Source organism: Vigna unguiculata, chromosome 3 (genome assembly GCF_004118075.2).
Source record: "Vigna unguiculata cultivar IT97K-499-35 chromosome 3, ASM411807v1, whole genome shotgun sequence".
NCBI lineage: Eukaryota > Viridiplantae > Streptophyta > Magnoliopsida > Fabales > Fabaceae > Vigna > Vigna unguiculata.
In genome coordinates, this window is record NC_040281.1 from 55,283,493 (window position 1) to 55,293,903 (window position 10,411).

Sequence of the window (10,411 nt, forward strand, 5' to 3'; positions counted from 1 at the left end):
ATTAATTTTTGTTTTATTTGAAGAACTTTTTTGTTTTGCTAAAACAATTTACGTTATTTCTCAATCATTGACTATGTTGGTATTTGAAAAATTTTCTTAGATCTCTAAGGTATTTTTGATCTTATCATACACTTAATTATATATTTATTTTTCTTTGTGTAATTTCATCTAATAGTCTCTAAGATTGTTTCTATAACATATATTTCTTAATTATACATTTATTTTTCTCTGTGGTTTCATTTTATTATCTCTGAAATTTTATAACATACATTTCTTAATTATATATATATATATATATATATATATATATATATATATATATATATATATATATATAATACTTAAAACCGTCGTGGGATGTTAGACGGGTAAAAAAATACAACTTGATATAATTCAATTCATCCATGAACTCATTTGGTATTTTATTTATGATTATGTTTTTATTTCTTATTTACTATTTTATCACGAGATCTTTGATTTTGAAGCCTGCTTCAGCATAATTAGTAAATTGAAAAATGTGTTTAAATTTCACTTGGAACCCCAAAAGTAACTTGTTTCCATTAAACAATATACTAACATATCTAATTCCAATCAGTTTCAATTCAACTTCAGCACAATTATATTGTTTTAAAAAACAATTATAAACTAAGGTTCAAATATTAAAAAATAAATAAATTAATTAAATTTAGATTTATAAAGAAAATATCGTATGTTGCACTTTGATTTAGATATTGCATCGACGGATGGATGAAAACCAAATTTTTGTACACCTAATTTTATGGATTATATTATGTAAAATACTTTATAGTTAATATTGTAGTAGAAATATATCATTAAACTGTTTTTGCAGGGATTTATTAAATATTTTGTTAAGAAAATAAAATATTATTTTTTATATGTGAGGTCCATTTTCTATCTTAAGTTAATGGACCAACTCTAGTGAGTAAGGCCAAACTTGCAATTTTTTTTCTCATCCCAGTTTTAACTTTAGTTTCACCTTTAGTTTCTTCATTCACCTAAAATCAATTCTCACACTTGTTCTTTTATGAAAACAGAATCTCTACTAGGACACAACAAGATCCTCTCTTGAACTAATCGAATTATTCCTCTCCACAAGTAGAACTCGAAATTCAAGTTTTATTTTGTTTCTTTTTTGTTTGGAAGCTCTAGTTCCACGTAATTAGTTGTCTGGCCTCAGTTTCGTATGCCTTCGTCTTTGTTTTCAGTTCCTTAAGCTGCTTCAAGTCCTGGTACTCCTCCCTCAAAGGGTTCCTTAAGTTAGCCTTCTGTTCCGAAGTAAAGGAAGCTAAGGTCTTGCATGTTTTAAGTTATTTTGCTTGTTTTGGGCTTGTTTCGAGTTCTAAATGCATGGATGATGTTGGTGATCACGTGAAAATATATGTTGTTTGTGTATCTGCTCGATTTCTCTGGTTTGCATGTGTGAGCAGGGAGGAACTCTATTGTTTTCACCCAAACGAGCAACCCTTGTCTAAGCGAAAATAGCAGAAAACTCACGCAGGTGCTGCTTAAGTTGTTGCTAAGGCGAAAAGCTCCAGTTTTGAGTGAGAGTAATCTCACCCAGGCGAGGAGGTCTCAGTTAAGTGAGAACTCGCAGAACCTCACAGTGCTCCCTATTTGCAATTTCGCCTAGACGAGAGCTTTTAGCTTGAGCGAGAGACTCATATCGCTTGAGCCATAGCTCTTTAGCTTGAGCAAGATTGACAACAGAGTTGTTTAAATGTGTGTCTGCTTCCATGATTGGTTTGGTTTATCCTTTTATAGCCTGAGGCATGATGTTGTGCATGCTTAAGTGCGATGGAATGAGACTGTTATATGTTGTGTTTGACATGAAATGAACCATGGATGGGCTAGTTGGTGGTGTGTTGGCATAAGAATTGTGATGCATTGAAATAACATGGATGTGGTATGAGCTAGACGTAATTCCACGAGACTCTTGGCGAGACCTCATGGTGATGTTGTAGTATATAAAATTAGATAAGGATTCCAATCAAGGTTGCATCCTGAAACTATAAACAATAAGTCAGTCTAACATAGAGCAGACTGATTCAAGTGGTGAGAGTAGCAAGAGGTCGTAGTCTTTGACAGGATAATGGCTCTAGATGATCATGGATTAACCTTGTGCGTGGTAGGGTGAAACCATGACAATGGCTCTGCCAAGCAGTAGAGGCCCCCACAAGTGCAAACATCCAATGAATCCGATCTCTTTATATGTATTTGGATAATTGAGTTATAAAGTCTTATTGTTTGTTATTACATGTATTGGGTGCCTTAGTTTTGCTTGTCTATAATTTATTAAATAAATTGCTTGCTCGTTGATATGTTGAGAATTATTTTACTCTAACTTACCCTTTTTGTTTGTTATCTGTTTTTTGTTTGGTTTTTCTTCTTTTTCAATGATCACCAAATGCTTGATGTGAGCAGATGTAAAAAATCCTAGAAGTCGTTTAGATGATGGAGATACAACTGTTTAGGCTAAACCATGTTTGTACCCTCTTTTGAGAGCGTCTTTCATGTTATTTTGTAATTCATTACAATGTGAGCAATCTTTTGCTAAATTGTTGCTTTTTTATATTATGTTAATGACATTATTTTGTGCCTTAATTTTTCCTTCCATTAGTTACTACATATATATACTTCATGTCATGTGCTCTATTTATATTATAATTATGCGATGTTTTATTTAGTAGTGTTATTCATTTTGAATGTTATGTCACAATATAACTGTTAATTTTTTAAAGGTTGTATAAATTTATATATTATATTATATATTATGTTTTATATATATATATATATATATATATATATATATATATATATATATATATATATATAATGTATATAAACTTATTGTTATTGATGATAATAGTTATACAAATTATTTTTTATAAATAATACATTATTTATATTACTTTTTTCTTTAAAAATCATTTTAATTCACATTTCAATCATCACTACACCGATATATGTTAGCATTTACTTAAATAACGCCTTGGTTTATTATATATTTTATTAATAGTAAATGAAAAAAAAAATATATATATATATATATATATATATATATTATTAAGAGTAAACATAATTTTAAATTAACAGTGAAATTAATAATAAAATTAATTTATTTTTAAAAAATTAATAGTAAAATTAATAATAAATGTAATTTTTTTTTCAAAAATTAACTGTAAAATCAGTAAAATGATTATTTTAATTTAAAAACAAAAATATTTGTTAGTAGTAAATTTGAAGTAATGTATATATTATAAACATATATCTTTTGTATATGGATTATATGGAAATATAATATCTTTAAGTTTATTTATAGTTTGTCAAAATGTATACATCAGGAAATAAATGTGTTTATAATAATAATAATATAGTTTTAATAAATAAAATTATTTGTATTTCTAATAATAATAATAATAATAAAATTAAATATGATTTTTCTTAAAGTAAAAAATAATTTTTATTTATTTTCTGAACAATTTTCTTTTATTAATAAATTTTTTTAATCTAAAAATAAATAAATTTTTAAAATTTATAATAAAATTAATATAATAATTATTTTAATTAAAAAAATTGCTAAAGAGTAAAATATAAAAAGTAATGTATATATTAGAAGAATTATAAATTTATTTTAAAAAAATTAAATTAGATTTATTAAAAAATTCTGTACTTGCATGGATATATGCACCAGTACATTGGATGATGTATGCACTTATAAGTCAACATTTCAAAACCTAACTTATCCAACAACTTTCTTTTGCAAAAATCTAAAGCAATCAATTTTGGTTTATGAGCAATTTTGACTCTAAAATGGAAAGATGTTTATCCATGTGAAGAGTAAGATATTTAAGCATAGTTCTATGCCACATAATTTTTCTACTTTATTTCTCTTATATGATTATGGTGATATTTTCACATAGTGTCACTTATTTACAATTTATGAACTATTACTTTGGTGAAATAAATATATAATAATAAAACATCTTTACTATTTTTTAATACATAAAATCTTATGACTCAGCACTTTTGTTTTAGGATAGTTTAAATATTATATCATGTTTTTAATATTCTCTTAAAATATTATTATCAATAAAATATGCATAATACCACATAGTATTTCCTTGGATACAAGTCTATGGTGTTCTCCCTTCTCAAGTTAAAATTGGACACCCTTTTTCTTAACAAATGCAATATATTATATTTCCCCTTATATACATATACATCCATATACCAAGTAATTTGTTTTTCTTTTTGTAATAATATTTTAAAATATGATAAATATATTTAACTGTGAATATTTTAAATAATTTGATAAAAAATACACATTTTTTTTATACTCAAATGTATATTAAAGACATAAACCGTTATCTATTGATTTATATATTTAATTATTGTTTTACATAAACGGATTTGATAAATCTAATAGTATATTCTTAAATTAAGTATTATTTATATAAAATAAAATAACATATATGTATAATATACAAGTAAAATATAATTAAACACTGTTAAGTTAGTATTTGATTAATGTATTATTTATATAAATATATTGATACTTTTATATATTAATCGTTTTATTTATTACATATATACAATTTGAGAATTTATTAAACTTAAAAGTTCTATGGATAAAACCCACATTTCTTAAGAGAAAACCGAGCAGCTTATTTAACACGGAATTCAATATCTGTTTCTTATTTTCTTTAAATTTTAGTTTTTAGTTTCTAAATAAAAAGTTCCGTGTGTAAGACGTCGAATTATTTAATCGTTATCACTCTTTTTCTAGCATTAAATAATACATTAGCTTATTTATAATATAATTATAATGATATTATTGAAGTAATTATTTAAAGTTGTTCCTTCACCGATAGATTGTTGATAACTAAATTTTGGAAATGAGTTTTTGAAAAATTAATTTGTTATCATGAATTAAAATGAAAAATGGTTGTGTATAATTATTTTTTCAAAGTTAAATTTTAAAGATAACATTGTTATAATATAATGCATCTAAGATGGTTTTCATTTTGAAATTTAAAACTATATTATCCAAAAAAATTTAGTCAAGGTTTAGGAAGGACATATTTAAGTAGAACAAAAATTTATTTTTGAAATCAAACTAAGGAAAGGAGGATTCATTTTTTAAATTACTTTTTCTATTATAGATTCGTCTATGATACTCTTCCACTTAAGGGTTATGGGAAAGATGGTTAATCTTTTTGAAACTATTTTTCCATTTCCTCAAATGTTTGTTTTCATGCCGTAAGAATGGAAAAATAATTTTATAAATGAACTCTTGTTCTTTTTAAACCTTGATTAAAAGATTTGTAAAAGTCAATGACAATTTAAGGTCAATGACAACTTAAATACACATCTTTTGTAAAGGAGTGCACTCTAAATCTAACTCAACATCATGAAATTGACTTATAAAATAAAACTTGCATCTTATATATTGTAAATTGACTTTGTTTTAACATGAGATTTTTAACACTTTGTCCTCTTCCCTCTAACACGTTTATAAAGACAAAATCATGAAATAATTCTAAACTAAAAATCCTACTGATATGATCTTAACCAACTTTAGATCGGAAAATTTGTAAATATAAAATTTCAAAACTTATTTACATAATTCTTTATCTTTTGATAAAGAACTTATGATAATGATATATTTAAACCACAGAGAATATTAGTCATTTAAAATTAAAATTATGATAAGAAATATACTTTGAATCATATATTTTAGTAGGTTTAACTACTCATCTAGTCATTGTTTTCATTCACAAATATCTAATTCTTTTAGTCTTAATTTAGTTTTGATTTGTGAAAATTGATTTAATTTAGTTATGATTTTTTAAAAATTGATACAATTTTGTCATTTTTATTAAATATCTTAAAACAAATTAAAAATTTTTCATCAAAAATTGATACTAAGATGGTGTTAATTACACCAACAAAATAGACCATCGCTAACAATTTTAATTTTGATGAAAAATCATTGATTCATTTCAAAATATTTAATAAAAAAAAAACAAATTCCATTAGTTTTCACAATCCAAAACTAAATTACATCAATTTTAACATATTTAAATGAAAATAATAAGTAAATCAGTAATTAAAATATTTTATTATTAGTCTAACCTGACCATCATGAAGACAGAAGACATGTGGGTGCCAATACATTAAATTGATTTTGGTCAATGTTCTGGTAAATGTGGGTCTTATGATACTGATAATAACTTTAACTCGCCAATAAACTTTTAAACTTTTATAGTTTGCACGTATGGACTTCCTTAAGTCACGTTACTTTAGTTGCGTCCAACCAGGTTTCAAAACGCTAAGATTTCAACTCACTTCATTAATCTCTACAGAACTCAGATCCAGATTTTTGTCCCAACATTATAACACACAAATTTCTAAAAATTAAACTACAATCATGAACCAAGAGGGGTATATTCGTACTTTTATTGGAAATAAGTTATTATTTTGAGATATTTGAGTTCAGTTTCTAAATTTGGAAATTAATTTGTTTTGAAGACATTTATTCAACGTGTAAAAGTAAGTACGAGCTTTGTACGTAAAAATATAAAATATATTAGAATATTAAATAATAAGCCAATGTTTTTTGTGAAAATCAATGAGTTTTTATATAGTCTTTTGGTCTTTAATAGATAAACTAAATATGAAATAAGAAAAAAAATCATTGAGTTTCTTATCATCTTATAACATATTTTATTGGTGATAATTTATTAAAATATTTTAATTTATATCTGCTCAAATAATATTTAAGTAACTTTCTGAGTAGATATGTAAGTTTTTCAAGTTCAAAGTTCAAGTAGTTATTGTTGGCAAATGAATGATTTTTTTTTTCCTGGACGAATGAGTTAAAAAGTTAGCTTATTATGATTGATTTAATCAAGAGTGAATTTTTCACTCGATTTAATAATTATTGAATTTTAATTAATTTATTTTTCATTGTTTATCTTGAGTAAATTTGAGTATACTGAATATTTTTTATCCGATGTTTAATGATTTACTTTGAATGAATTAATTAAATGTATCATGATATTAATTGCTTGCTTTGAATATATTGAGTACACCGAATAACTTAACTTTTATTTGATGTCTTAGTTGTTTACTTCAAACCATTGTTGATTTGATATGATATTTTAGTACGACTTTGTTATACATATTGAATAATTTTTATTGGATGTTGTTGGATATCATTGATTCGATATGGTAACTTAGATATTTTTGAAAGAAATGTGACTTATTTAAGAATGTCCCTATTAAAACCTTGTTAGGAAAGAAATAAAAACAAGCCTAAAAAAAGTACATCATTCCATTACAACCATCGGCGGAATTAATTGTAGTAATCTTCAAATGTGTATTCTATGTTATTGGTATAAGTTTGCTCATTAGTTATTGGATTTAGTTTGTCGAGTGTTAACTTTCTTTTATATTTATCTGAAATGTTCATCTAATTAGAATTTTGGAGTTTGGATCGAGAATTCAAGTAAGTCTAAGTCTCACATTAAGTAGAAATGAGAAAGTAGAGTACTATATAAGGATGAAGATCCATAAATTCATTATCTTAAGGTTTTGGGTCGAGAGTGATGTCAATTTCTTATGTTGTTGAACAACTCAAGTCTCATTGGTATTGTATATCTCTTTAGTGAACTTTCCTTCCCTAAAGACCTATCAGTCCTTGGAAATTTATTCGTCCCATTGACCTTTAATATTTTGAGATGCTTTTAAAAAACAAAATCATGACAAAGCCACTAAATTTTGAAAAGAACAATGCCTCAAATATAGTGATTAACTCTAACAATGTTTTATTTTAGTGTATTTGAGGTAAAAACATTGACAATGCTTATAGAGATGATAAACCTTTGTTTTTCTTAACCCTTAATTGACGGACTTATAATTTTAATATGTTTTGTAGTCTTACTTAAGAGTTTAGTCTAAGAGAAACTAAAATACATATTTTTCCTTTAAATCCTAGTATTCCTCTTAAGAACAAAATTATAAAGAAACCATCGAGTTTCAAAACGAATAATAACTCAAAAAGCAATAGTTGACTCTAATAATATTATTTTGGTAAATTTAAAGTCAAAACATCAATATCTTTTGTGGAAAAAAGAAAAAGAAGATTCCTAAAATAATCTTAAAAGAGATTTATTCTGATATATTTATAATATAACATAATTTAAAAATCAATAAATTTAAACATATATTCTTCCCTTAACTTTTAAGACGTCATTCAAGAATAATCTTAACAAAGCCAAAGACTTTACTTTCAATAATCTCTTGCGAAAACAATAACCACGGCGAAACCATGAACTTTTACTTTTCAATAATCTCATGTGGAAGCAATAGTAAAAGCAACAAAAACGATATCTTAAATGTATTAATTTACTGTAACAATGTTCAAACCTTAATTAAAATATGATCCATTAAGTTAGGTCGGAGTTATTTGTCATTCCGGAAGTCCACAGTCATGTATCCACCATGTGCATAGCGGTCCACCAAATTAATTTGCTATGACCTAAAGTGTGAACGCGAGAAAAAAAAACTTTTATACAGTTTTTTTTTTTAAATATTGCCTTATTTAACCAATACCTTCGGCCAATCTATATAATTCCCACATCTTAATATCTTATCCTCACGCACCTTCGTCTCTCCGATCATGTCACCAACAACACTTCACTATTTTTCTTCTTTCTTCCTTTTTTTCATAATTCTCTCGCACCACTCCAACGCTGACGTAGGCACCTCTTCCCGTTACTCCCCTCCATATTTACGTAAGTACCATATATATATATATCTTCATCGCAAAAAATATATATGTATATATGTCAAACTATAAAAAACTAATTAATTCTTAATTATATATATATATATATATATGTATCATATTATATAGCCTCGGGGTGTTTCGGTAACGAAGCCACGCAGTTTCCGTCGAGTAATCTTTTTGCGGCGGCCGGAGATGGAATTTGGGACAATGGAGCGGCGTGTGGGAGGCAGTACCTGGTGAGATGTATAAGTGCAGAGGAACCTATGACTTGCATTCCCGACCAGAGTATTCAGATTAAGATTGTTGATTACGCCGCATCTGCGGTGTCGCCGCCCTCCACCGCCGGCACAACCATGGTTCTCTCCGATAAGGCTTTCGGGAGTATCGCCAATACATCTGCCACCTTGATCAATATAGAGTTCCAACAGTATATTCCAAATTGCTCTTTCTTTTTCTTTGCGTAAAGGATTAATCAATTAACTAATACACCTATAAGTCAGTACAACCGACAAACACGAAAGCTTAACTAATTAATTTCTATTTATTTACTTACCTAAGTTTAATAAAAGGAAACTTATTGGAGCATCATTTCATCTTTGCTTGCAGGGTATGACATCTTTATGCAAATAATCGATGGTGCATCAGGAAGATACCTTCACTTTCATCGGTGAATGATTTGATTTTGGATTCAATTATTGTTAAAACAGTGTCGTTTTGATAAATCATGTGTGCATATTCGTCGTGTTGATTTCTGTTACCATATTTGGGTAATTTTTTCGTGTGGTTTTAATTGAATGGAAGAGAGTGTTGTAGGAAATTTCGTGGACGCAGACTCGCTTTGAATGATTCCATGAGTGGGAGCAATTTATGTTGTGCAGTCCGAGATCGATTGTAATTATTGATTAGTCAAAGAAATAGCATTTTCCCTCCCCTTTACTATCCCCGCTTTTCAATTATTATATAAAAAAAGTTATTTTATATCATTTGACCAACTTTTATAAAAATAAAATAATTTAAACGAAAATTAAATTTTTAATATTTTTAAAATAAAAGAAAATAAATAATGATAAATGAAAATTAACTTTTTAATTTTTCTAAAATATAAATAAATAAATAATAATAAAAAACATTATATTATCAAAATATCAATGTCCCATTACATGTTAGACTTACTCACCGTTGAAATGTCGCTTAAAACTATTAATGCTCAACAACTTTCACACGCAACTAATCATAAGTCTTGTTTATGCTAAATCTGAAAAAAATAATAAACGCTAAATAATAAATAATATTATTAATCTTATATTTCTCACCAATGAAAGTTTAAAATAATATTATACATCTCTCACAAGACAACAGTATCTTTTGTGCTGTGTTTGAAAATAAAGATGGAAATAAAAGTTATGTTTTTCTAGAAAAAACATAATTAAAAATAAATAAAATTGAAGTTATTAATGTACACTCTTTTTAATGTTCAATAGAGATAATCTTAAAAGTGATAAAGCTTAACATTTTTTTATATTATATTTAATATATAAATTATAATTTTAACTACTTAGTTTTATTTTATAAACATCACTATATTTTTAAATATTT

General features: G+C 26.1%; 1 protein-coding gene across 1 annotated transcript; it reads left to right on the forward strand.

The window, feature by feature from the left end:
- Positions 1–8,636: 8,636 nt before the first annotated feature.
- On the forward strand, positions 8,637–9,768 carry LOC114177043 (EG45-like domain containing protein). The gene is made up of 3 exons (XM_028062270.1): positions 8,637–8,819; positions 8,942–9,242; positions 9,422–9,768. The coding sequence occupies exons 1-3, from the start codon at positions 8,705–8,707 to the stop codon at positions 9,426–9,428; spliced, it is 423 nt and encodes a 140-aa protein (XP_027918071.1). The 5' UTR covers positions 8,637–8,704; the 3' UTR covers positions 9,429–9,768.
- The last annotated feature ends 643 nt before the right edge of the window (positions 9,769–10,411 follow it).

Excerpts from the sequence above, each read along its gene's own strand:
- LOC114177043 (XM_028062270.1), top strand. The coding sequence starts at position 8,705 with ATGTCACCAACAACACTTCACTATTTTTCTTCTTTCTTCCTTTTTTTC. Across the intron at positions 8,820-8,941 it reads TTACTCCCCTCCATATTTAC|CCTCGGGGTGTTTCGGTAAC; the intron begins GTAAGTACCATA and ends CATATTATATAG.